This window comes from Patagioenas fasciata, chromosome 14, assembly GCF_037038585.1.
Source record: "Patagioenas fasciata isolate bPatFas1 chromosome 14, bPatFas1.hap1, whole genome shotgun sequence".
In the NCBI taxonomy this organism is placed as follows: domain Eukaryota; kingdom Metazoa; phylum Chordata; class Aves; order Columbiformes; family Columbidae; genus Patagioenas; species Patagioenas fasciata.
The window spans coordinates 14850537-14877889 of record NC_092533.1 but is presented as its reverse complement, the minus strand read 5'-3'; the positions used below and the strand labels follow the sequence as shown (position 1 = coordinate 14877889).

General features: G+C 44.1%; 1 protein-coding gene across 1 annotated transcript in view; it reads right to left on the bottom strand.

Moving 5' to 3' along the window:
* Positions 1–158: 158 nt before the first annotated feature.
* Positions 159–27353, bottom strand: part of WWC1 (WW and C2 domain containing 1) — a 65467-nt gene continuing 38272 nt past the window's right edge. The window contains exons 7-23 of the mRNA XM_065848936.2: positions 27131–27277; positions 26042–26115; positions 20696–20938; positions 19140–19229; positions 16253–16791; positions 12121–12229; positions 10273–10353; positions 9301–9387; positions 8602–8794; positions 7138–7290; positions 6455–6555; positions 5524–5671; positions 4660–4824; positions 3152–3244; positions 2315–2545; positions 1393–1514; positions 159–903 (exon numbers count right to left, since the gene is read on the bottom strand). Coding sequence (XP_065705008.1) covers positions 837–903; positions 1393–1514; positions 2315–2545; positions 3152–3244; positions 4660–4824; positions 5524–5671; positions 6455–6555; positions 7138–7290; positions 8602–8794; positions 9301–9387; positions 10273–10353; positions 12121–12229; positions 16253–16791; positions 19140–19229; positions 20696–20938; positions 26042–26115; positions 27131–27277 — 2643 coding nt within the window. The 3' untranslated portion in view covers positions 159–836. The remainder of the gene's footprint in view (positions 904–1392; positions 1515–2314; positions 2546–3151; positions 3245–4659; positions 4825–5523; positions 5672–6454; positions 6556–7137; positions 7291–8601; positions 8795–9300; positions 9388–10272; positions 10354–12120; positions 12230–16252; positions 16792–19139; positions 19230–20695; positions 20939–26041; positions 26116–27130; positions 27278–27353) is intronic.

Here is a 27353-nt window from a genome sequence, read left to right as displayed (position 1 = left end):
AACTTACACCAGCTACATCACAAAAATGCCTCGTCTGAAGGATTTACAAAGCGAGACACATTAAAAGTTACAGACTTCCAGCCACTGACAGAAAAGAAACAAAATTTACATGCCAGGTGATTAGAACATTCACACAAAACAAAAAGCAAGAAGGCAGGTTTGTCCAGAAAGGTCACTTTATTGGAAAAACCTAAAATGGACTTAAAACCTGCAGCCCTCCTCCCACAGCAGTGGTTTCAATGGGCTCCCCAAGTTACCTTCACAGCCCCATTACAGACATGAGCTGCGGTACAAATGTTAAAAGTGCAAGTATTCTGAACGTCACACCCACTTTTATGACCCAGTAGGGAACACAAACGCTTCACAGCTCACAGAGAATTCGTTCACAGCACTCGGGAGTCAGAACGGGCTCCCTGCATTCCCCACAGGGCACAAAACACACAACTCGGAGGAGAGTCCGATGCAGAACATCATAGAAGATAGGGGTGAGGTTCCTTCAAATTTATTTTATTGCAGTAAAACCTCTAAAAGGCAGAGCTGTACAAAAAGTCTAAACAGCATTATTTAAGAATAACAGCACCTTATGCTGCATTTGTTCTTATTTAAAATTCTATTTCCCAAAAATACATTCCTAAATATACAAACTATACAATCTTGTCACTTTAATGCTGGTTTCTGTGATGATATAACTTTAACCTAAAAATCTTCAAAACATCCACATACTGACAAAAGCTCTAATATACAAATGCCTTGGTACCTTCATAAAACCACATAAATAACTTCAAAACCCAAACTGCATTTGTAGAATTGTCCGGAAAGCAAATACTTTATGGTGATCACACATCGTCTGCAGAGAGCGTTGGAATGTTTACCCTCGGCCGCGTGAAAAATGCCATTTTCTCTCTAAAAAAAGATGATCAGTCGTTAATGCAGCAGAAGTCTTGCCAGAAATGTCCATCATCCACGTTAAAATTCATCCCGCCAGCTGTCACCACACGGAGCAGCAGCACCTCCTCACACCACCTACACCTCTTATTTATGTACCAAACGTGGAGTATCCCCACAGTTAAACTCCCCGCACTGACCGTATCAAACGAGCACTTTGGAAAGGCTCAGGGGTTTTGCCTTTCTAGGCACATTACTCAGGGAAGCAAAGGGCTGCTTCTGTATTAAACAAAGCATTTGTGACTTTATTGCTGGGTGGGGAATGACCCGGAGCACAGCTGGTTGCTTTGAGCTCACGTGCAGCACTGCAGCTCCTTTCCCTGATTCTCAGACCTTACACTTTGAAATAAAAATACAGAAATCTTTGTTTAAGCTGAACAGTGAAGTACTTCTACACAGATGAGCCTTCCTCATCAGCATCTTAGTCATCCAGCCAGCCGTACTTACCGGAATGACTGAACTTCCAGGGGCTCCTTGCGGCTCTGCCCGCGCAGCCTGTGGACGTCCTTGGCCGCAGCTCGCATCATCTTATCGGCCTTGAGCTCACACTTATGTTCTGTTCTTTCCACCTAAACAAATAATGGAAAAGAGCCATTTTGTGTTTCCAGGAGGAATCACTTTGTCCCACCTCATCTCCAAATACAGTGGTATTCCAGTTGCAGGTCTAAGGGGTCTGGAAGCTGCTGACTCAGAAAATCGCAAGCCACAGAAACTAACCAGAAGGTTTCTCAGGTAACCACTGGCACAGAGAGAGCTTTTGTCAGCTCTTCCAGCCCTTCGTTAAGAACTATGGGTGCTGTCTGCACCTTCTTCGTAGTTTCTTGTTATATTTTTTTAAGCCAGCAGCTCAGCTCACCCAGGAGCGTGGCAACCCACATTCCAGCTGTGCCCCAAAGTGCACCTTGTACCAACTCACTCCCACCCCTGGTGCCACCGTAACTTCGTTTCTACCCAGCGCCAGCAGAGGTGCTCTGATAAATCAGACATTGGGAAGGAGCCCTGTAAAAGTCTGCTATCATCTGACTTAATATGCATGAGGATCCTATTCTAAAACCAAGCATCATCCAAGCACAAGTTCCATGCAGCCATTATTTCTCTCAGAAGGATCAAGACACAGCTGCTGTCTTCTCAACCCTCCCACCCATGGGAAGGCAGGCACAGACTCTGCAGCGTGTGAACACAGCACCTGAGAACAGCCAGATCCTCAGGGACTGCGTCTTCTGTCACCAGTCACTTGATGGAGCAGTAAGGAGAAAACAGAAGTGACTGTCATGCTAAAGCTTCATTTCCTGACTGTCCAAACTCTCCTGCTTCTGAAACCACATTTCTCAAAAACCTTGAATAAAATCCAAGGGCAGCTATTACTCACTCGTTTTTCCACGAGCCTCAGCAACAGTCGAAATCTCTCATCATCCTTCACCCACTGGGGCAACTCTTTTTCACCCTGACTTTGAGCTTGTTCCAGCTGTTCCTTCAGTTCCCTCAGCACCGAGATCTCCTGAACCAGCCGGTCATGCCAGGTTTTTGAAGCCTGCAGGTCCAGCTCCAGGTCTAGTGAAGTGCGGATTAGGCGCTCTGTACCGAAGGACTTGATCGAAGGCTGGAAAAGAAGGGGTGTGTAAACACAGTGATGAGAACTGTCCTGCCCGCTCCCCACAAAATGGCCCAATACATCATGAGACCCATTTTCCCCACACTTCTCTTAGCACAAAGCATCTCCATTGACCAAAAAACCATCTCTTTAAGAGCTTGGCACCAGTATCCAGGGGGAATTTCAGTGATTGCCATTACAACAGGCACATGGGTTCATGGTGTGATACAGAGTCACCACAACAGGGTCAACTGAGCATCTGAGACACCATCCTCCTCACCCGCCACCCCAGTTCCTCACATTTATCGTAAGTACTTAAGAATTTCACAACAATAAACATGGGAAAACTATTTGTGCTGCTTCTGCACCGATAAGATAGAAAATACCAGGAACCATCTTCCTAAGGTGATAATTCTAAATGACTTCCACCTTAAACATTCCTGTCATATTCTGATGTATCAAAGTAGCCTTGAGAGGCTTCTCACACACAAAGAAAAGGTTGTGAATGAAAACACATGGCAAGTGATGTATGTTTGCAAATTATTCCTTTAAAATAGATTTCTGTTTTCTGCAAGTGTGGATGCTAGAGAAAAAAATTAGTGGTGAGGTTTTTACCCGTTTCACTCTGACACTTCGCCTCTCCATTGCATTTCGAACAAAGGGGGGCTTTTTGGATAGCGTTGAACTGTCACTGTCGCTGCGATTCAGCTGAAAATGAAAGTGAAAACCACATATTTTTCATTAAACAAATACAAACAGTGCACACACACATTATTAGCAAGATCAGAGGGTTCTGTGTTTCTAAGCAGTGATGTAAGCAGAACTATGAAGTTTTGTGAAAGGTTACAGCAGACAGCTGCTACCCCCATCTGAGTGCACAACATGCAATCCACAGCCAGATCCCACCAGGAGCCTTGAACTCTGTCCCTTTTTGGGAATAGGCCGCATGGAAAAAGAGACACTATGGTAGGGTATAATATGGGACCCTACCCCGCTGCCCTTCTCCTGTGCAAGTAACTGCGCTGGGCAAAACAGCCTAGAAAAATAAGCTCTAAGTAATAAAAAAATACTCTTTTCTAGCAGCTGTGAAACATGTGGCTATTTTGAGATTTCTCTTTTCTCCAGTGACCTGCACTTCAAGCTAGTGGTGCCAGAGGTAGGTTTACCTGTAAGCTATCCCCCTGGGTTTTTCAACTTCAGAGTTGTCATGTTACACACACACAGCCTGCCTTCTTTTGTGACTGTCTCCAGACCCTTAAAAAGAGCTCAGCTCAAGTTGGGTTTAATTCCCTTCTCATGCTCCTTCCGAAACCTGGGGGTGGGAGGGAACAGGCATGTGGGATCTGCATGTGCTGGGACACGGTGCCTCCTCCACCCAAGCACTGCTGCAAATTAAATAAGTTCCTATAGAAGCACCTGCTTCTGAATCGGAGAAACCTGCACATTAAATTCGGTTTGGCTGTATCAAGAGCATGCCCACTTAGGAGAGGCCATGTGTGATTAAAGGTGGTGCTCGCTTGTTTGCGGATTCCATTTAAAAGATGAATTATAGTTTAGGCTGACCCTCCATCCAGGAAGTAATTGTGAACAAACATTTCAAAGCAGTGGAAGTGACACCCTGACCCAGCCTGTTCAGTTACCTTCAGACAAAGCACACCAGACACTCCTGAGCTTCCACAATTTTTTTGCTGACATTATCAGCCGTTTCTATTATTCCGTTTCTATCACGGTTTCCTGTTCACCTCATCTGAAGTCAGGCAGACACAGCTAAGTCAGTTCAAGTTAGCACAGAATAATCCTAAAGCAGCAGGAAAGGGTTTGATATGCAGCTTATTCATCCCTGTCTTACAGCGGCCCTTCCAGGTTAGTCTGGGCATCTCAACGTGCTACATGTACTGCAAGCACACGTGCACATATATATTTTATAAATCTGTGCTCAATATTATAATTTCCCAGGAAAGATACTGTCTAGGAGGTGACGACAGAGCAACTTCTGAAGTCAAAGCGGGAGAGAAGAAAACAGTGTCAGGTCACTGTGAACATTTCAGACTAAGTGAACACTGGTATCATGCATTCATTAACGGAAAACTGTATTTATAACCCCAAGACTGCATTTTCCTTACCCGACACACATACTGACTTTGTGGTCCTGGTGAAAATGTTTTCGAGCGGATGATAGTGCTACCTCTGACAAACTGAGTTTGGGGTGGATTTGCTGCCCTTTTGTCTTTCGGACGCACTACGGTAGAAGACTGTGCGAGGTTCTCCGTGTTTGTTTCTTTATCCACCTGGAAGACAGATGTCACGGTGTGAGTGCCAGCCTGCCATCTCACCAGTGACACACACCCACGCCTGCCTGAGACACCTGTGACACGTCTCCACTTTCAGTCCCAGGGGCGTCACATTCAAAACCATTTATTCTTTAGCCCTTTTCATGCAGGGTCTCCTAAGACCTCCCTCTTTGAACTCAGCTGCTGCTACATTAACTGTATCGCTCCCTACGGGCTCTGTGGCCACTGATCGCTGTTCAACACAACTGACCCCAACAAGCTTCGCCTGTTGATTCAGCACATCAACGTGACCTGTCGACCTCCCAGCAAACAGAGGTACGATTTTTAACACCATTCCCTTACTTGTGCATCTGCAGCAAAGATCCAAATCACTGAATGTACGTGCACAGAGCACGTGTACAGCACGTTTGTCAGACTACAAGTACATTCAGAATTAAACGAGGTCAAAGCCACTATCACATTAATGAAAACAGTTTTCACGAGCAGCAAAAGGGAGGCACGAAACGAATGCCATATTAACTGTGGAACAAAGTGGTCATGTAGAGTTATTAAAAAGATTTCAGGTAGATAAACATTTAAATATCAGTAATGAACTTTTAAGTAACAGCTATAGCCTTGCTCAGCTCAACAGCAACCGGTTAGCTGAGCAATGGGAAGCTTTACCCATCTTTCTGTTCAAAAGGCCCACCACATTACCTTCACTGCTATTTCCATGTGCAGCTGGGAATCCAGACTTTCTTCTGTTTCCCACAGCGATTTTCCAGCACAGAATTCCTCCTCCTCCTCTGCTTCATTTTCACTGATCTCATCCTGCTCTTCCTGATCAGGAACCTCTTCGTCTTGCCTGTTAAGAACAGCTTTGTTATTGAACTGAGCTGTTGTGGACAATACTCTGGTGCTGCAGCAGGAGCTACCGCCCATAAGGTGCTGGGCAGAAATACGTCCCAAAGCAGTTGGTTGTACCTGGCAAGTCCCGTAGCCACTGACATTACACAAACACAGATTTATAAGGCAATAATTGAAACTGAAGTGAAACTGCAACCATTACAGCCAAGAACTTCATACTGATCTCGCTTCAAAGGAATCAAGCTGAGGCTTCAGCCATGTGGTCGGAGCTTAAGGTGAGTACATCTTAAGGGGAGCTCTCAGGATGCCATTAGTCTTAGTTTAAAAAGCGATGACAAACAAAATTAAAATACTGTTTTAACATCCTTTTCAGGTCCTTTGAGCTCACAGCTGGCACCTCCATCAAACCCATTGGTCAGGCTTGCTTTTTATTTCTAATGTTGCGTTTCATTAATAACATCTGAACCTGAACAATGTACACAGCAGCTAAAATTAATATTAAAGCAAAGCCTTGCACCATACAGTGGAGCTTTCATGGATGTCCACAGAATATGGTACGAATAACACAATTAGCATAGTGCTATTGACTATTTTTACCGTTTATCAGCTTTGTTCTGATTTCCCAAGCACAGCCACCAGAATGGAAGAAACAGGATTTTTCACCAAAACGGGAGGAGACAGAAGCCGCCTCCCACAGCTCCGTATCTGCTTTTTTCTCTGCACATGACTCTCCAAATGCTCTGATCAGCCCACAACGCCAGGAGAGTGGGTTGCTACCTACCAGCTCCCTCCACTAGTTAAAGTGCTTCTGCTTTCCTCCAGTTTCTTCTCCACAGCTTCCAGTTCCACAGCTGTCTGCTCTAAGAGCGCCGAGACCGAGTCCTGAGGACAGCAAGAGGTTTCTGGTGAAGACACAACTCTCAGAACCCGCAAAGCTCTTTTCTGCTCGTGCAGCCCACCCGCTCTCCTCTGGTGCTGGGAGGGCGGTGTTTCCCACACTGTGGTGTCCCTGAGCCTGTTTTCACCCTGTGCTCAGGCAGCCCTGCATGAGCACCCCCGCCCACCACCCTGGTGACACCAGCACGCGTGGGGACACGGGGACGGGACGCAGGCCGAGCGTGGTGCGTGCCGGGCACGTGCAAAGGTCCCGCTGCGCCCCGGCTCGTTCGGCAAGTGCACTGTCCAGCGGGAGAAAGGTGGGACATCACACGTCACTTACACCAGACCACATCCCACATCCCTCAGCTTCCAGAGGAGCAGAGTTCAGTAAGTATTTAGCCCAGGACAAGGGCATATCTGTAATTGACATGTTAATTATTTTGCTGCACTTAATGACATTTTCAAGTTCTAATATAAACACACCAGCCTTTGCATCTCATCTATTGTAAGAGTCCTTCAGCCACATAAACCCTCTCATTAGTACTGTTTAGAAGAGATTTGTTTGATTTAAGCAGTTGTTCTTACTGTTTTTTCAGTGCAGGGTACTTCGGAGTGAATATTTCCTTGTTTACTTTTCCTGTTTTGCTTCTGCAGATACTTATAACTAAGGAGGTTATACCAACGGGTTGATTTCTCTCCGGATCTACATATTTCAGCAAGGCTAATTTGTGCTCCACCCTATTGAGAGCAAAACCACAGTTTTAGTGTCATACTAAAATGAACAGCTACCACATCAGTAAGAAGAAACGACAGTTACAATCCAGAACTATTTGACTTTGGCAAGTTTGACAAAAAGAAAAATTGCCTTGTTTATCCTCATTTCAACAGCACTAGTATGCTTTATGCTCAGTTATTTTTAATATTGTCTAGGACTTCCAATCCAAGTAGCAAGTGATTCACTACAGCTCCTGTGTACAAGAATCCAGAAGTATGAACGGTGCTACTGCAGCCTGGATAAATTACAGCCAGAGGTTCAAGGAAAAAGGGAAAGGAACAGGAGATGAAGATCCCCGTTCAAGAAATCCGCAAGGCTCACAAAAATCACTGCCTCGGAGCAAGGTGCTTTCATTTTATATTCCATTCCTCTTCATCTAACCTTGTCACTTTTTACATTTAGTACACACCTCCTGACATATTCAAAATCAAAGTAAGACTGATTTGTAATTTATTTAATCCATGTCTGAGTGGACTTGGTTGCCCCGGCCCAGTCCAGCCCCTGCACTCAGTGTGCGCCCACCTGCAGCTCAGCTACTGCAGGACTGTACACGCTGCCAAAAGAGAAAAAACCCTTTGGAAAACAGATGTACTCCTTTGCAAAGCAAGTGGAGGAAGAAATGCAGAATCACCATAAAACGTGCACCCCTCCAGCCAAGGGAGACGCTACAGAACATGTGCAGGACAAAATACCAGCTTTCCTGTAACTTAATGGCTGCTTCTGTCCCAGCTCAACACGCCTTGCTCGTGTTCTGGAGGACAATACTCCAGAAATAGTTCTACTAAATCAACTTGCTCAGGTAATACTGAATTACAAAAAAGCTTCCCTAATAATAGGGAACAGTTGGCTATGGCAACACTAGCACTCAAAAAACTATACTCATATAGATTTCAATAGTAATAGTAGTTTTTACAAAAATCCTTTAGAGGTCTTTAATATTCTACAGTGGCTTCCTCTGAGAAGTCCATTCTCGATTACTTTACAAGAAATGTTTACAAAATGAAGAAAAATAGGTAAATTTTCAGGTTCAGTCATGAGGGAAGGGAAATCTAGGAGTCTGACAAAGTCACCACTAGTCCTGTAACAAAACATCAAATAGATTTTTGGTTTTTTCTTGATCAAAATCGTTACTGCAAAGAACACAGCGAGAGATCATATAGGTAAGGATCATCAAGAAACTTTCAGAGAAATTGCCATACTCCAGAGTTTAAAATTTTGCCTAATTCAAATGAGGAAACAAACGCAAAGATATTAAAATAGAGATTAATACTAACCAAACATTCTTCAAGGTGAGACTTATCTACAGTGCAAACATCGACTCTTAAAGTCTTCTGGCGTAATGCCGGGTAAGAGATAGAAACCCAAAATACTTCATTGTACACGAGATTGTCTGAAGCTTCCACTGGTCTTGTGCGAAACAAGCAGCTTGTGCTTTCTGAACAGGGCAGGACAGCCACGCGAATGTTCCTGTTGAAAAAAGCACTGCTATCAGTTCTACCGTGCAGGTTTGCAGCTCCCTCCATTGCAAGAGCTCCAGAAAGCTGCAAGGGAAATTCAGCCTAAGCACTGCGGACATCACCGTCCTGTCCTGTTCTCTGGAGTATCAGTCGACTGAGAAAAAAAGGTACATTTCATCACAAGATCAGAGACATGAAGTGGTGTGAATTGCCGTACACTTCATCCTTCTGCATCTTGTAATCAAACACCATCGGACTGTATTTTACACGGTTGTTTATGCCTGTGCAACCTGTCACGCTGCTCATGTACCCTTCTGTAGGTAGAAACAGCTACACAAAAATGAGTCGAGTATTTGTCAGCATATTCAGTTCACAAATGTTGCTACACATAGCAAAGTGTAGAAGCATTTCAAAAAGGGTAAATTTTTAAGGGTGTGAAAAAAAACCCCCAACATCTGTTTAATTCCCACTGGAATCGCATACAAATACTTGAGCATGTTTATTTCACCCACTCACACTTTTTGATCTGGTTGTAACAGCAGTGCTGGAACGTTACTCAGCTGGATGACCAATATCGCAAATTGTTTATTTTTGTCATCATATCTGAATTGGAAAGATACAAAAAAGCAGTATTAGTAAAGATGTCTGCCCTGGACTCCATGAATGAGTATTCCACTTGTTTCATTAACACAAACATAAAAAATTTACAAACAAGACAAAACTATACTGGGACCATGGCTTTGTTTAAAACAAAACCAGCTTCATATTATGTGAAGTTTTGCTACCAGAACATCTAGAATTCAGAACAGTCTAGAACATCAGAGTTCAGACACAATGGACTACAGATTTGACCTAAGACACATTGCTTTTCCTGGGGTCTAGCGAAATTGCTGTATTGGAACTAAAACCTTTTGAAAGGCCTTATATTACGACTGTAACATTAAAAAAGTTACAAGTAGAAATACAACAGTGAGGATGTGACGGGTAACTGTTGTTTTACCATTGATAGCTGTGACAAGACAGTTTTGCACTATTTATTTTTCCTCAAATCATAAATAATCTTCCACTAAGTCATTTAAGGAAGATCCTCTGTATCCGCCTTCCTACACCTGACCTGGGATTCAAGTGTGGCCAGTGATTCCGATTCCATTTACTCTAGGCAGATTTTCCCCACCAGCTGCAGGCTAGTAGGGACTGCAAGCCAGCAAGAGGCTCTCTCCAGCCCAGTGCTATCGGTGCTCCCATTGCTGGTTTGCACCCTCCTATCACACCGTCACCCGCTGATTTCCACTGACATGAAAGAGGATAACTGGGCCAAGGACCTCTGGAGGCGAGTGTGAATCTCAATTACACTCCAGAGGGCATTAATTAGTTAATACTAACAGGACAGGATAAACAGGATAAGAAAACAGAAAGCACTATCTTTTACAGCCCATCTATCATTTTTTCCATTTGAAGGAAAATCCAATAAAAATGGGTAGTGCTTACCTCATTGCAATTTGCACTTTAGCTGTCCCAACTGCTTCTGTATCGTCACTGTCAAACACCATCGCCTCTGACACACATGGTCTGAAAGAAACCAAAGACAATTTAGGCCTTGATTTCCCTTTTATTGAAGTGCCAGCATTTAGGTGATACAAGGTGTTTGCCCTTCCATTCAGGGGTTTGCTACATGGATTTTGTAAAATTAGCAGCTAAAAGAAAGCCCATTTAAGAAGTGCAATCATCCTCAGAGGTATGTATTACAGCGCTTATCAGCAGAAAGTCATACGCCTTTCCCCTTCACTGCCAAGAAAAGCCACACAAAAGATTCTGCAAAAACAAGTCAGTGGGGAATTTTTAAAGGGTCCCCTTGGCTGGATTTTAGTAAAGACAGCTGACTGCCCAGCAACCGAAATAGGACTTAATAACTGCAATCCTGTTCTGCATCATGACAGCAAAAATTCTCAAGTTTGATTAGATTTAATTCATTCCTTTGTTTCTTTAAGAAACCAAACTTCCCTAAGCACATTAAGAGTGACACAGTGCACTGCCTGGTGTCACTCAGAACCACTACCTGCATCATTCTCCTCCCAATGTACTCCTCCTCCAAGGCTTTTATGCGCTGAAAGTCCCCAAAAGTACGTACATTGTCTAATTGACTCAGAAGCTATGCTGCAGCACATTAAAAGAGGATTAGCATTCTTCTAAGTATTTTCCATATTATTTAGCACTCGCTCATATTTCATTACATCTCAGCTACAGAGGACAACTGTATGGCTCACCCTGCCCTCACCATTTATTACAGGCACCACAGTGATGCTGTAGTCATTACAAAGGCTGGTAAGTCAACAACCCAAAGGACACTAAGGAACAGCAGACGTGTGCATGGGATGCCTTGTGTCCTTGTCACACCTTATCCCTCCTGCCCTCGCCGCAGTGCTCTGTCCTGTTGTGGGGACACAGGGGCCGTAAGACACCCAACTGTGACTGCCTGGCTTGGGCCCATGGGCTCTGCTTTACAGAAGCACTGCATGCTCTTGTCAAAGTGCATCGTGCTGTAAACATAAAAAACTACTCATTTATCTAGAGCGTTAATGAACTTAATGAATGGGGGGGGATATAAGGTGAGGAATTTTTCAACTCTACAGTCGTGCCTTTCAAGAAATGACCCCGCAAGTCATCCCAATGCCAATAAAATAGTAAGAAGCCCCATGTTAGATGCAGATAAACCAGGTATCAGTAAGATCAGTACCTTCCAGTGAACTTTTTGTCAAAGCACCCCAGACAGCTTTAGGAAGCAGTAAGTTGGCCCAGAGCCCCACAGGAGCAGTGAGGCCGAGCTCTGACTGTCAGCTCCACACTTGCGAGTCCTGCGGAACCACAAACTGCTTCCAGGCACTGGGGACCTGCACCACAGCGCGTACACGTCCACGGGGCAGCTCAAGGTGCTTCTGCTGTCCACCTTCAACAACCCAAAGCCCTCTCGGGCTGACTGAGGGCTGTCATTGACACCAGCACGGCTGAGTGACAGGAAGGGAACTTTACACCTGCCAGATGGCTCCGCTACCCCCGTCAAGGCAGCAGTCACAGCTTACCAGCACCTCCACAAACACACCGGCTGTTCAAACAGTTCTCCGTGCACTTGCTTTCAGCTGCTTCTGTTATGGGAAGCATGGGTCACTTTGATAATCAAATGCAACCTGCTCATGTTTTTCCCAGAAGTGTTAAGAAATCTGAGATTGAGAAGTTCAGCCACCAAATGACAAAAAAGATCATAATTGGTATTATTCCAGCTGACTCCTGTGTGCAAAGCGGAGTCATTGGCTTCTTCCTAGAGAGAGATCTGATGTCTACCTTTGTACAGATGCCTCATACACCCCGCTATCTCCAGCAACAGATTCATCAGACACTGCAGCTGACACACACGCCACCTTCAGTGCCGTCCCTCCAGCTGTATTTATACCTATCAGAAAAGCACAGAGGAAAACAGAAACAGGTGTTAATGAAAACGAACTGTCTGGATCAGCAGCAGCTTTTGTCCTATCCTCCCCTTGAATTGCACTTTTTCCCCACCCAAGTATTGTTAAGCAACAGCACGATTCTGCAGACAGAGAGGACACAGGCAGGGAGGGCTGCGCTCAACAGCCACCATCAAGTTAGTGCTTCAGGAACGTGCCCTGGAGAACAAAAAGCCCCTGGACAACCAGAGGAACAGCCCATGCGGTGGAGGTGAGAGCAGGGCTTCATCGCACAGTCCATGCCCATTTCATACTTGTTCCCTGCAGTCGTGTGCGCACAGGCAGAGGTTACACCCCAGTGGTGCCGGGTGTTACAATCGGCTGCCCCCGCACCTCCATGGGCACAGGTCCTTGCAGGCGATGCACAGAGAGGCTTCACAAGCACCTGAAGGGCAGAGAGGTGCCCAGGACAAGGTGGGCAACATGCAGAGGAAGCAGAACTTGTGAATTCCAGTGAAGTTACATAAGGGAACCAACAAAACAGCTTCCACTGCAAGTCAGCCTTAAGCAGGGTCTGGTCTGAGCTACCCCAGAGAGCAGCAGCCAGGCAAACAAACACTGCTCGTGCTGAGGGGTATATCACACCTGGACAGCTTATATCAAAAATTTAGCTTCAAGGAGGGGAAACAGCAAAAAAACCACCACCCTGAACCCAAAAGGTTAGCCTGCCCAGAAGATAGGTCCAGAAAGACCAGGTTAGGTGGCTGAACATGGAAAGGAGGGGTTATAGGATTCAAAATAGAAGCCACATGCAGGAACGCAGAGGAAGGACGTAAGCATGAGAAACCAAGGAAGTTGAAGCAAGGAGTATTGCCTGACTTAGATTTCTTGTGCTACAAAACAGGGAGATATGCCCTGGGCACTTCTGCAAATTCTGCATCTTTTCACTTGAGCCATCACATTCCTGCAGAGATGTGCTCAGCCGAGAGGCCGGAGAGCTCTGCCTGCCACGGTGGCCAACGAGGGCTGGGACGTACCCAGCCCTTGGCTTTCCCTCTCTGGCAGGGCTTTGGGGCCCCCATCGAGGGTGAGGAGGTGCCACCTTGTCCCAGCGGGAGCAGCTGTGACCCCGCAGCACAAGTGTGGCAACGGGCTCCTGTCCAAGGGGCTTTTGTCTTTCAGAAGTGGTCCCTCTTTCCCATGGCCTAAGGAAAGCACATGCCCCCTTATCAATATATAGTTTCCATCCCATATTTTCTTCATTGCAAACCAGTTTGTGTGGTTTTTTTGTTTTGTTTTTTCTTTCCCCAGTCTCAAAGCCACCTGAAGAATTAAATATAGCTTTGAAAAAACATTGGTGCAAAAAGCGTGCAAGCTCCACATAGGGTTATGGAATAATGTAAGGACTTAAGGACTTGTTCTACAATTAACAGTAGAGGGTGCTACAGGTAACGTCAATATATTGAGTGCACACGTGCAATTTGGGCCCATTTATCCATGTATTTTTTGACAACATGACCGAATGGTATTTTTCATCTTGGTATTCCCATGGAACAGTTGGACAGAAATAAATGTCCAAACTTTTTCCCCTTAGGCCAAACCACATGAATAAATGTTAGCATCTGTAACACAATATATCAGTCACTCACTGAAACAAATGGATGCATTTAATACTGGCATTCACAGTTTAATCCATCCTCCCTCCTGCCTGGCTGCTGCTGCACTCTTGATCATAGGCTGTGCTGGAGGGATGGGTGCAGGGTCAAAACTATGTTTCTTTTTCCTCAGTGCTGCTCTGCACCTCCTATTCCATGGTTTCAATATGAAAATGATTTCTTCCCCCCCGGCCGGCTTTTCAGATGAAGTTGTTTGAGTTTTATGTGCCGCTCCCAGAAACGCCACACGGTGAAGCAGGAGGGACACGGCAGGCAAGACTCAGCAACCTCAACCTGTTCATCTCCTTTGACTGCCAGTGACAATCAGCCATTCCAACCCCAAAAGTCTTCATTACTGACCACTGTACGGGGGGGTGCACAACATCAGCAGTGAAGGATCTGTTCGTGCAGCGGAATGCTGAAGTGTAAACCTGAATGGAGATGAAGCAGTTCCCTGAAAAGGATTCAGCATGCAGCCATCCTTTACCTTACTTTTTGGTTTTTTGCAAAGGATTCGGAAGCTCAGCCTTGCAAGTCTCACACATACATTGAACCTGTACATTTTAATGTGGCTAATTAACACAAAACTTGGATTTTCTGCTTTAAGTCTCCCAAGAGGTAGCACACTAAAAAAAGTTTATGGAAGACTTCAGAAATGGCCCGATTCTCTTCTATATTTCTGAGCAGGCAGATAGCACTTCCTATATTTTTATCACCTGTTTTTTCCACTCGTATCAAGAATTTAGAGTTTGCTCTTCACTTCCTGCCATTTCTCCTTCCACGGGCTCTCCCGGACACACAACGTCATGGCCCTGAGCAGCCACGTCGTGCACTGTCCTCACCTGTGCCATTTCCTCAGAGAACACCACATCTACCAGGCTCCAGGTTTTCCTTTTAGCTTTACCTACACCGCTCAGGTGTCATGCAGGTGAGAGAGGAAACCTCATTTTAGCTTCAAAGGTAGCAGAGGTTCTGTTCTAACACAAACAAAAAGCAAATCCCTCAGATATATACTACTGAGCTCTGCTTACAGGAACACGTGAGCGTGCTTTGGCCATGAGACCCAGTACTGACCACCTCAGTTCCAGCCGCTGTGTTTCGGGTGTCACAATGAGCCCCCCCCAAAATGCCTGAGGAGTAAAATCTCGTCTCGTTATAGCCCTGAAATAAACTACTTATGGTGATTATTTTGTCTGCTGACTGGCTAACAGCAATAATCACTTAATCTGCTTAATACCCAAGCTTTCACTTTAAGAGCCCTGACAAATCTTGAAGAGCTAAAAAGGTTAAAACTAATCAGCATCTAGTTCTAATAAGAATAATTACTGTTTCCTACTCAAATGTATAAAACCTTTTGCTTGTAGGAAAATGGTAGCTCAAAGGGGAAGAACCGCACGCCTGTCTTTTACTGTATTTTAAATAGTACCAGCTTTCCTAGTGCAGAAGGCAGCGATAACATGGTGATAGTTCCCTTTATTCACACAGGCTGGTTTGTAATCTTGTGAAGAACAGAAACAAATGGCACTGCCAGTTCGTATGACTACGGGTTGCAAGTTTATATTGCCTTTAAAGCTCTTCTTCGCTGCAGTTACAAATCCGGTCGTTTCACTCATTTCCACTGGATTTAACCCAACTCTGCTGTCTTCCATCCACTTCATTCCAGCCACCGTTCTCAAAAGTAATGAACCCTTCCCACCCACCAACAGGCCATATGCATGTATGAGAACATCCCCTATCTCTAAATGTCTAATTTTATCATGCTCACAATCTAAACATGTTCTTGTTGCTAAGAGACCATCCCCCTCAAAACAACAGAAATTCAAGCACAGCCCTGACATGTCTGTTCAGCTCAAGTTAATAAATTCATTGCCACTGATTTACTGGGAACCAGAGCAAGATGCTGTGTATGCCAAAGTGACAGGGAAGGATTTTTATTATCATTTGTTACCTATTAAACTAAATGCCTTTCCCACTCACCCTCAAAGGCCTGGCCAAAAAGTTTGTGTCAGCATGGCACTACATGCCTCCCAGTTTCAGACCCAAAGCACTAGATGACATCCTGAATAGATAAGTGCCAAATTAAACCAGGCGCCCCACCACAACCATTAACATTTGCACATGAATATCGTGTGCACTAAAAACACACTTTGGTACGGTCTTCTGTAAGACTCATCAGATCAGCAGTATTTTTTGTGTACAAATTAAAATACCAACCCTTTCTCCCAAGCAAGGTAGAACAGACAGTTGAATACAGTTTTCAACACAAAGATACCAAGATGACTGACAGCTTTTGAAATACTTGCCTCTCAGTGTTTTATAAACTACATTAAAAATAAATGCATGCATGTGCACGCACACAGTTTGTCACCATACCTTGACCTAGATGTTTATCTGCTGCTCTAGGCTCTTCCAGTCTACAGTTGCTGCTCCCGGTGTTGAGGGCGAGTTCTGAGAGATTTGTACTTATCTCTGCATCATCAAAATCCATATGGCTTGAAAAGGCATCACCACTTAGGAGTGGGTCTATCACCAGTGGAGAGCAAGGTGGAGATGGAGAAGAGAGAGATGACCTTGGAGACAGTGACGTCATGGATTTTGGAGTACCAGACAATGATCTCAGAGCCTGTACGCGACTAGTGGTATCTGCTTTCTGAGTTTTCGCTACTTCGTTTTCGTGAATAGTGGTGATGCAGCCTGACGGTCTGAATCCAGTGGCTCCTTCTAAGAGCAAGTCAAGCTTGTTCTGATAGTCCGAGTCCAACTGCTCCAACTGCTCCAGGTGCTCGTAGTAGAGGTCAGTGAAACTGGCTGAGGTGGACGAGTCCTGGCTGGAGGTGGCAAGAGATCCTCTGCTCGATGCAAGGGAACCAGGGCTGCTACTCGAGGAGAGGGAAAGCATGCTGGTGGAGAGACTGAAGGAGACAAGTCAGAAAACCATCACGCTGTATCTCCTGACTTCTCAGGAAAACACTGCAATGTCACCAGATCTCTCAGCCCCCACGGTATGCTGTGCTTTGTTAGCTCAGGCCATACGCATTAGTCCCCACAACAATGCAGAACCACAGTCTACAGAGTGGAAAAGTTGGGTCACTTTTCAATAAAAATAAATACAGTCCATCCACATTTTTCTACTCACCATATCAAACTCATAACATTCCTTGTTTAGCCAAAACAACTCTAATGAATGTTTCAAATCCATTAAAATTAGTGGCAACATTATCTCCTCACATCTGTTGGGACGAAAATCTATAGTTCCTTTTAATCCCCAAAGCAGACCGCAAAGACCAGCAAGGCCCATGCAAGAAGACGAAGCTATTGCAACCAGCTGCCTGACCTTGTGGAAATTTCCTTCCATTTGCCTAAATCTTGGACCCCCAGCCAAAGGGCAACATCACAACTGCCCGAACTGGCCCTCAGAGATCACAAGAGCCAGCAGGTACCAGAAACCCGGCAGGATTTACCTACGGGAAAGAGGAATCCAGGGCCGGGAGAGCAAGAGAAAGAGTTGGGGCTGGGCTGTGAAATCAGTTCTCATCAATTATTTATTCCTAGAGATGTAGTTTCAGAACGTAACTGACAGCAAAGTTCATTTTAAGCAGGTGCTGAATAGAAGCCTGTTCAGATGAGAAAGCCCAGACACCACGGCACACTGTTTTCTGCTCAAGAGACCCAACAAATCCTCCAGTACCAACTACAACATATACCATCCCTAGAAATTCCATTTAAATCAACACTCCTGCTCCAGACATTAAATACCTTGCCTGTTATTGACTGTTTATAAAGACCCTTAACCCTCACTTCAGATATGGATTATCTATTAAAAAAATTCTGCATATGTTTAAGTGGCTTAAGTTACCCCACTGAAACACAGTGAGGATGTTAATGAGCCTAATAATCCCCTATTTATGGGCTAAAAGCTAGAAGCTGCATCCATACAATTATGCCCATGATCTAATGAGAAAAAGGCAAGTTGGCAGAATTTAGTATAATTTTGGCACAAAATGTCTTCTGCATTTGTATGACAGATGTGCACTGTATCACGTTTGTTCAAAAAAGTTTTTGGGTGAAACGGAACTGGAACACGTTAAATATTTTTGCATTTTGGTAATATATATAGATCATGGCAGCAGTAGTAAATTTACACTTTCCAATGTATTTCACTATCGAAAGGGAAAGTTTTTTGTTAATCTTTTCCCTGTCAAAAAACTGGGCTCAGCTACATTTTGTGCATACCTTTGAATGCCAGACATTTTGCATGATGGGGTTAATTACAAATGCTTATTCTTATGAAGGAGCATGCCAAGAACACTGGGCACATAGTTAGGAAGAAATTAGTTTCACATGCTTCTCAGTCACCTCAAAAGATCCCTAATCAGCTAGATGAAATGAAAACAGGATGCATTTCCACTGCATAAGAGCATCACAGATAGTTATTCTCCATGGTGGCTTATTTACATGTCAGTCTTGCACTATGATTTCTTTCCAGTGTTTTCGGTGTCATCTTCACAAAATGAAACAGAATCCAAGCGGAGCAGAAGCTACAAACAGAGTAAATTCAGTACACACCGAGAGGAAAAACCTCAGCCAAACAAAAACTTCACCAAACTCTCTTCCTAATCAAAATTATAAAAGCATAGTCTTAGCTCATGATGATTTGGCCTTACTGCCTGCAGTCATGCATTTGTCTGAAAAAAGTAATCCTATGCTCTTCCAAAACTACAGCCTGAGCAACCAGACCACATTACGATTGCAGAAACATTTCTATATACCAAATGCACCACAAGAGATTCAGGGATATCGCAATACATTGTCTACATTGCAAGCAACAGCACACTTGGAATTAATTTAGAGAAATATTATCATGACAGTCATACATTAATGTGTAGTTGCATCACTAAGATTCACTTCACTTGCTGGGTGAATGTTAAGCTGTCTTTAACATACTTCATGAATATACTTCAGTAATTCAACCATTAGTAGAAAACCTCAGCATCACTAGTCACCTAAATGTTACATGTCAAAAATGGAAGGGATCACAGAAATTCCTCCTGTTGTCACACAGAGGCACCACCACATCTAAACTGAGTGGGATGTATAATCCTCGAGGCTGCTCTTTCCATTGACTACACAGGGCTCTGAGGTCAGTGCTGTAACTGAGAGGCCTTTTAGACCTCTCGGTTGGGAGATGAAATCGTTAGCAGAAAAAGGCAGTTACACGGTGTGCAGCGAAAGCACCCCAGCGCCTGTAAAAGGTACGTACCTCTTCAGCTGCGTGTGCAACAGCGCAACCAGGCGTGTCGTTTCCTCCAGTTCTCGGACGAGCTGATTTCTTTTGCTATTCAATTTCAGTCTAAGAGAAGATAGGAGAAGATGAGCTAAAGCTCTTACTTAAAATGAGGAATAAAGGAAAATTCTATTTTTTCTATGAAATTCTACAAAAGTTAAGAACACAGAGTTTAACGAGGGTCAGAATTTGGTCAAGATACGTAGGTATTTACGACTTCCAATACTCTTAAAATGTGGAATTCAATCCTGCAAACATTCACAACAGGGAAAATAATTAGAGCTAGTACTATAAAAGTTAATGTTTCTAGGATCAGGTCTCAAAAAATGTCTGTCTGATTTTGCTCATTATACACTATTGCATTCTTGTATTTACCGTGCTAGTAAAGGTGTAAATGCTTTCACCCGGTTTCAGTAAGGTCTATGGATGACTAAGGTTTACATGATTTAGTTATTAACCACCTCATTATATGGGCTTTACATGGGCTATGGACTTCAGCAACATCTCAGTTTTATTTCACACCTGAACTGGTTTGAGAGACAAACATGCACTTGGGCGCTCATACCCTGACTTAACAGCCCTCTGGACAAGAAATCCTTCTCCAGAAATGTGCTGTTTCTTAGGCACACTAGAACAGGACCACATTGCTAAAAATCACAAATGCAAGTGTTCATCTTATGGCAAGACCAGAAACATTTGTCAAACCACAGATATTTCGGGATGGTAAAAGTCCTGCAGCTGAAACATCTGAGATGCCTATATTTTTTCCAGCATGATAAAACTATGAAAAGGTTATGTAGAAAATTGGCATAGTCTGGACACTGAGCATGTAGAAGAAATGAAAATATAGAGCCACAGTGATAGTGAATGCAACATGCCTATTCCATATATATTCAAGAGGCTGCAGCTAAAACTAACATTGCCGTAGCCACCCACATCCAGATTGTAAAGCGCTTGGAGGCAGTGCCTAATGCAGTATTCATCCTCACTGTACATTCTCTTGAGAACACCCCCTGCAACATAAGTAAAATTAGGGAGGATAGTTGGCATTTTTTCAGCACATTTAGATTCACAGGATATTCCACACAACTCCCACAGCCCTGTCAAATACCAGTTCCTACAGGAATCACATCCGAGGATGCTCAGAACAAACAACAAATTTTAAAAATTTAAAATTCCACCTGTTGACATTTACCAAGCTCCAGACTGCACAGCAACTGCAGAAGCTGCTGTGAGGTGCTGGCTGCATACAGAAACATCGTAGTACACTAACATTATCCTGGGCTATTTCGAGCATTTCTCACATTCTCATAGAGGATCCATTTGTAGGAACAACAACCTTTCCCCGCTTGGGGAGAAAGCCTTGCAGGCGGTTCCTTTTGGGAGATGACTTCAGAAATCTCCTAAGCAGAAGCAGTCTCCTGGCAATCTGTGGGCACGCTGCTATCAGCATCCAGCCAGGGATGCTGCTGCTTGTTCCCGATTGCCTCTTGTCCACCAAGGTGAGCTCTGTCCTGTGCCTGGGAACCTACCTCTCAGTGAGAGCTTTGCTCTGCGTGTCTCTAGCAGCCTGAAGGTCTTCCTCCAGCCGCCTTCTCTCCGTCTCCAGTCTTTCCACTTCTCCTCGAGTCCATTTTCTGGGGCTAATAAATCGCATTTCTTTCAAGAGCTCCTCCTTCTCATTAATTAATATGAGACGATCCCGCTCAGAGTCCAGCACGCCAGGCCAGGCCTCGCTGTCAAGCTTAGCCAGTTGTATCTTCAGGTTTGCTATTCTGAAAAAAAAAAACAAACCAAAAAAGCAGTTATTTCACGAGGACTGTCTGAGCTGCTTGCTGCAGAGACACACAAAGGTGTACCATGACCAAACATCTCCCCTGCCCTGAAGGAGGCTCAGAGCTCAGGGACAACCACCCTCATGCCCCCCTTACCAGGGTGCTGTAAAGTGACGGCACCATCGGGAGGTGGACACACAGAATGGGATTTTAACTCAGGTTTGCTCCCAACGGTGAGCTAATCTGCAGCATCCACCAGTCAAGGAATAGTGTATCAGATATTCCGGATCTCAAAAAAAGGTGTCAGATACACTACAGGGTGTTTCACATGCCTTACAGCTAATGACCTCACAGTACTTGCTGTGGAGAGTGTCATGTGGTAAATATCTGATCTATACACAGTTTTATGGAAAAGAACTGTATATTCTCCTTATACGATCCAGAAAGGCTGATAAAGGTCGGTGGTTACTCAAAAGTTTAGAAACTAATTTTGTCTTTACAATGAGGAAGTTGATCACACGCATGCTGCTGCTGGAACAATCCAGGTGCTGACTCAGCACGAAGCATCTGGGACACGTTAAATAGCGATGCTGCTTCTGGTGCAGCCTGTGCCTGGGGATGTGAAGAGCCCAAGAGGTAGCAGGATCCCACCAACATCCACAGCCACTTATTTGCATGAAATTTAAAGTCTATTTTCATTAGAGGTATCATCCCAGATTTTAGTTTCAAGTCTGCATCACTAATCCTTCAGCACTATATCACATCATCTCAGGCAGGAAGATGATTAGTAAAAGCAACAGCAATACCGATCTAGAATTCAGCAAGAGCTCTGACTGAGAGCAGAGGAGAGCACAGCTCGTGGCGGGTAAGGAGCCTGCTCACTCAACTGTCTGCCCATGCCCAATTTCCCAAATATCTGGGAATGTGGAGCTCAGTTGGGTCCGCAACGCAACACACAGAGGGAAGCAAAAAGCCAGCAGCAGGCCAGGATACAGAACCAAGGGCAGTCCTGTCAGTCTGCCCAAAGGATGCCGTCTCCTTTGGACTCATCACCTACAGCTCTCAGTGATCGGGTGGGATGATCACAGTCATTTGGTGAGAAACCATAGTACAGATAAAGTTGAGTAAGAGTTAGTAAGGACTTGCATTTGTGGAACTCACACAATCAAACGTGGTTTGACTGGGGAGCAGGGAATGGGGAGGGCAGAATGGGCTGGGGGGGAGAAATCACAAAAGCTTACAAGGCAAACAAGGAGAAAAAGTGTCTTGCAATACAAGGTGAAATATTTGCAAAAGTAATTCACCTGACTGAAGACCAGAGAGTCAAGGCATGCATGGCCCTTCACATGATTAGCTCAGGTTAATCTCTCACTCAGGTTTAGTAAATACCAAAGAAATGTAAGTGAAATGCTGTACGTGTAAAACAGAAGTCCAATATTCACCTCCCTTTGAAAAGGGCTTTGTGATCTGTGGCAGAATTACCGGTCTTAAATTGGGCACAACAAATAGTTGTGGGTACTAATCCGGGATTCGTCTCTTCCTGGAGACCGGTTTGTGCTACAGAAGCACCCAGGATGGTGCCACCTCCTCCCGCAACCCAGCACACATGCAGGCAGAGAGCAAACTGAATGCCAAATAGCAAAATCAAAGTGTGTGGAGTAAGTAATAAGATGCAGATCTGGGCAGCAGCAGTTACACGACTGCTGAATGGCCTGGAAGAATAAACCTTTGTCTTCCCAGCTCCGGAGGCCAAGAGGAACTCGAGCCCGAGCGAGCCTGTGAAGGATTAGGCTCACACAGGCTGACCTGCCTCCTCTAGCCCAGGAGGGAGACTAGAGATCACTTTTCTGAAGAGAAGCCTCACTTTCTGTAAACCCATTTCCCACAGCAGGTTGCTTACTCTAATTAAAGTTCCATAATTGATAGATATTCAGCTCAACTATTTTTAGGTCTTCCTAGGAGCCGTTTTGTTTTTGAGTGCCTGATTAAGTGCAACACTGTGCTCCAACGAAGAATTAACAGTGGCATTAATTCATAATCCAAGAATTCCTCTGTGCATTTTGAAGGGATATGAGTTTAAGAGGATTGGCTGGCATTAATCTGATCACTTTTGGCATACATTTGCACGGATATGGCTTTTCCACTGGAATTCGTTCTCTATGCATTTCCGAGCCTTACAGCTTTGTTAAACTAACCTCAAGTTTTACCCCACTTTGTAAATGATCATCCTTTTCCAGTTAAAAGGAGGTTTATGTATTCTATTTTTCCAATAAAACAGACCATTACAAAAGCGATGCTCTGCAGACTGCCTGGCACTTGGCTGAAAACTCCGGCCTTTCAGCACTCGCTGACCGAGCCTGACCTGCAGCGCTGCACAAACCCGCAGCGCGGTCACACCGGCCTCAACGGCCACTGCCCTGCAAGACTGAACGGAATACAGAGCCAGAAGCTCAGCTTTTATTTAACTGTTTTATTTTACCTACAAAAGGTAGTTAGAAGATTTATTCATTGCCATATCAAGTATCTTTTTTTTACTGGGGAAAGCTGGTACTTCTCTGTGACAAAGGCGTAACACATACAATTTTAGCCTCCTTGGAGATCGTTCGGAGCACGTGCATCTCTACAGAAGTGCACACAAAGATGTGTATCCATAACCAGTATTAATGATCCTATATTAGATCAGCCTCTGTTCTTTAGAAAAAAAAAATCAAAGTGGGAGGTGCGTTCTAAAAACTGACCAGTCAAATACCCACCAGTGTTGCAATGCTGCTAAATGTGATGTTAAAATATTCCAGTTTAGGAGATGATAGAACATACTTTTAAAATCTTCACCAGTCATACGAATCCCAAGCTGAAAGTTCAACTGTTGACGGAAGTAAAGCAGTGCCCAGAGTGCAAGTGCTACGCAAATGAGTTACTGCAGCGCGTCTGAAACTGTACAACACAATTCAGTTGCATCTCTGATCACAGCTATGCCGCAGTCGCTATCTCCGTGTAGAGATGTGACACGGACATCGCCCTTGAAATTATACTCATTATCAGTTCCCAATCCAATTAAGCTAAAGGTTTGTCACTGCAGTTGCCCTTTGTTCTTTTTTTGCAGGTTTAACATTATCTGCTTTAGTGCTCTTGTCTCACTGAGCTGTGGAAGGAAAGGACTTTGCAGTGGGTGAGGGAATACGCAGACTTGTACTCTGGCAGTTCTGGGTGGTGAAGTTCAGCAAGATATTCACCTACATCTGTGCCTTCAGTCTGATCCACAGCCATGGTGTAAACAGTCCACTTTCAAAACCATCAGCCCTTATAAAGCTGGTAGTTCTAACTTAATTCATACGGGATCATCTTGATTTGGGGCCTTAAGTTCTACCTTTCCAGATAACTTTTAGCTCCCTTCACTACACGTGCATGGGCAAAGCACTTGCCCTTCTATTGCATTTTTGGAACATTTTAACATGCTGCTGCGGGGACAGGAAACACTTCTCACATCACAGGGAGTAATTCTGACAGGAGCCGAAGGTTCCTTGTGAGTCACTGCATCCATAGTATTGTTCCAGCTTAAAACCAGCTCAGGTATTTGTTTCTGCAGCTCCTACTAAAGACCATGCCAAAACCACAGTGCTCTGATAGCTGGAGATCTTTTCATTTTGGCATCAACTATTCATGCCCATTCAGACTCATCCTTCCTCACAATAATGTTTCTTAAACTCTGAGAAAATCTATTGATAACCTAAGACAGATGTGAAGTATCAAACCTTTAACTGCAAGATTGTGTTGAATGCCTTTCATCATTACTTCCAATGAACTATTGTGCTGCGTCTGTAAAGTTCTGTCTCTCTCTAAAGAGCATATTAATTATCTTCTCTGGTTTCTCATTATTCACTTGCCCCACCTTGGAAAAGACACAGGCTAAAGTAAGAGTGCTCCACTTCAACCTCAAGATGTAAAGTCAGCATGAGTTAAACCACGATCTTCAGCTTAAAAGTAAAAAGCCATGTGTGCACTAAAAAATTAACTGCTGGAGGACTAACAATGTTAACATTGTTTTAAAAAGTCACAGAATTATTTGAATGTCAAGGTAGTTTGGCAAATCTTGGATTGGCAAAATAGACAGTTCTGATAAAACCGCTCCACCTAGGAAGAAAAGTGTAAGTTCACATCAAAGGCAGCTGGGCACACACAGACCTTGACAACTGCCACAGATACAGATCCAATTTTATGCCACTGAAAAACATGGACAACTGACCGCGCCAATACACTGAAATTAAAACACTATGAGCAACCTCAGCCTGAAAGGTCTTATCTCTACCCAGAGACTGAAGAAAAATCCTTTTCTTCATGCACATCTCACGGACAGATTGTACCAGGCAGCTGAATTTTGTTATTCTGGAATTGCAAAGTCCCACTAGATCAGGCAAAACTCAAGTCTCCACCACCAATGGTTACATCGTTGGACAAGGACTAGGCCAGCCAAAGTCTAAATAGTAATGCTTGGTGGTTTTTCATGTAACAGCTGAGTTTAGCTATTATCTATTAAAAAAAAGTAAATTCCAGAAAACTTCTGTTTAAATTGTCCTGTTAAGTAGATATGAATTTTTTAAATCTATTCTTCATCCATCTCAGATCAGAGGGCAAGGGTGAATATTTACGTTCTTACAGAGAAGCAGACAAGCCCTGGAATTGTAGCCATTGACCATATTTTGATATGTGAGGTGTTAATACAATATACATTTCTCCTTATCAGACTTAGAGCCATGCAAACATTCATTTCATTTTGAATAAGGCAAGGAGATGCCTTGCAATACAGCCTCCTTATTAGGAATGGGGAAGCATTAGCAACAGGCAGCAAAACCACTTATGTCCCCACAGGTGTGGCCAGACTGAATTCTTCATCTATTAGTCACTCCTTAGTAATTTCTAGGATGGTTATTTATTTCTTGAATGATAACGCTGGCCCAGAAAGCCTATTGCTTCACTGGCTCAAAAATTACAATGTTTATTTAGCAGTGACGCTGGGTTTCAATCCGAGTGGCACCTTTTCTGGCAAAACATATCTTCAGAGTGAGCTGTGCAACAGCCAAAGGGTGCAACAGTCCAAAGAATTACCTTCTCTTTGCTTCTTCATACTGGAGGCGTAATCTCACTTTCTCAGCCAACTGGTTACTGCTGCTGGTAATAAACTGAGACACAAAATATAAAATCAACAACTTAGTAACCACTCCTCTGTTGATGTTCCCAATTTAAATAGTGATGTTACAAGTTACACCTGTTCTTGTCAAAGAATGGAAAAATGTTTCCTTTGGTTAAATTTCTCATGATTGTTTCAAATGCTTAAAACCCCAGGGGATTCAGAGGCTCTTTTTTGGTCTGGTTTACCAGGCAAGAGAGTCTCCCACACCTATCTCAGGCTTCCAGTTTCATGCACACGCAAGCAGCTTTACGATCTTTCTTAAATGTTGTTTGCAACCATTAATTGTGCTGCATTTTGTTTTGGATGGCATCTTGCTTTGGTTGTGAAGTCCTAAAGATCAGGGATACCCCATCACGCCCAAACCTGCAGATATTTAGTCCCGTGTATGTTGCTGGCTGAGAGCGGCTGCAGACGTGCATGTGAAGGTTCTCAGGAGAGGTTTCTGTGGCGATGTCCTATGAGACACGAGATGCACCCACAGCACTGATTGAGTCCTTCCCCAGGCCACCACCACCCCGACAGCTGGGACCTTGTTCCACACATGGGACTGAGGGTTTATGAGCACTACAGATGTTTGATGGCACCAAAATACCTGCCCATACAGTGTCAGTCTCGCTCATAACACACTAAAAGCCAAATGCACTTTTAAGGAAGAGTCCTCCTTAGAACTCAGCCCGTAGGTAGCTGCTGAATGTTGTTTGTCTAGTTGCATATTGCTGCTGTAAGAGCTAAGGGAGTATTTGTATCAGCAAAAGCTACACCTACAGGCAAAATAAAACTTCCCTTTTATTCCCACCTGGGTTGCTCTGATGGGGACAGCGTGGGGAAACAGCAGGTTGCCTTTGGAGATACATTAACACCACACACAAAAATGAAAGTTGCACTGAAGTTCAAAGCAGGAGAAGGTATAATTTCATAGTCAGCTGCCCATGCTTGGAAACTCGTACTACACCTAGTTCAGAGGAATGTCCCCATGTGCCCCTGGTTTCTCACGCACTACTCACATTTCCCGACACGTCCGTCTGGGAGCTGACATCCAGGTACTGCCGGGGTAATGAGGGGCTGGAGCTTTCCACGGACACGCTGCTGGCCCACAGCTCTGACTGGGATCCTCTGTCATTCACAAAGCTGTCTTTTAACCTGGCTAAGCTCTAAAACCATAAAAAGCCATGAGGTGAGCTCACTCCTGCTTGAAATACCTCAGCAACTACATAGCTTTAGCCTAAG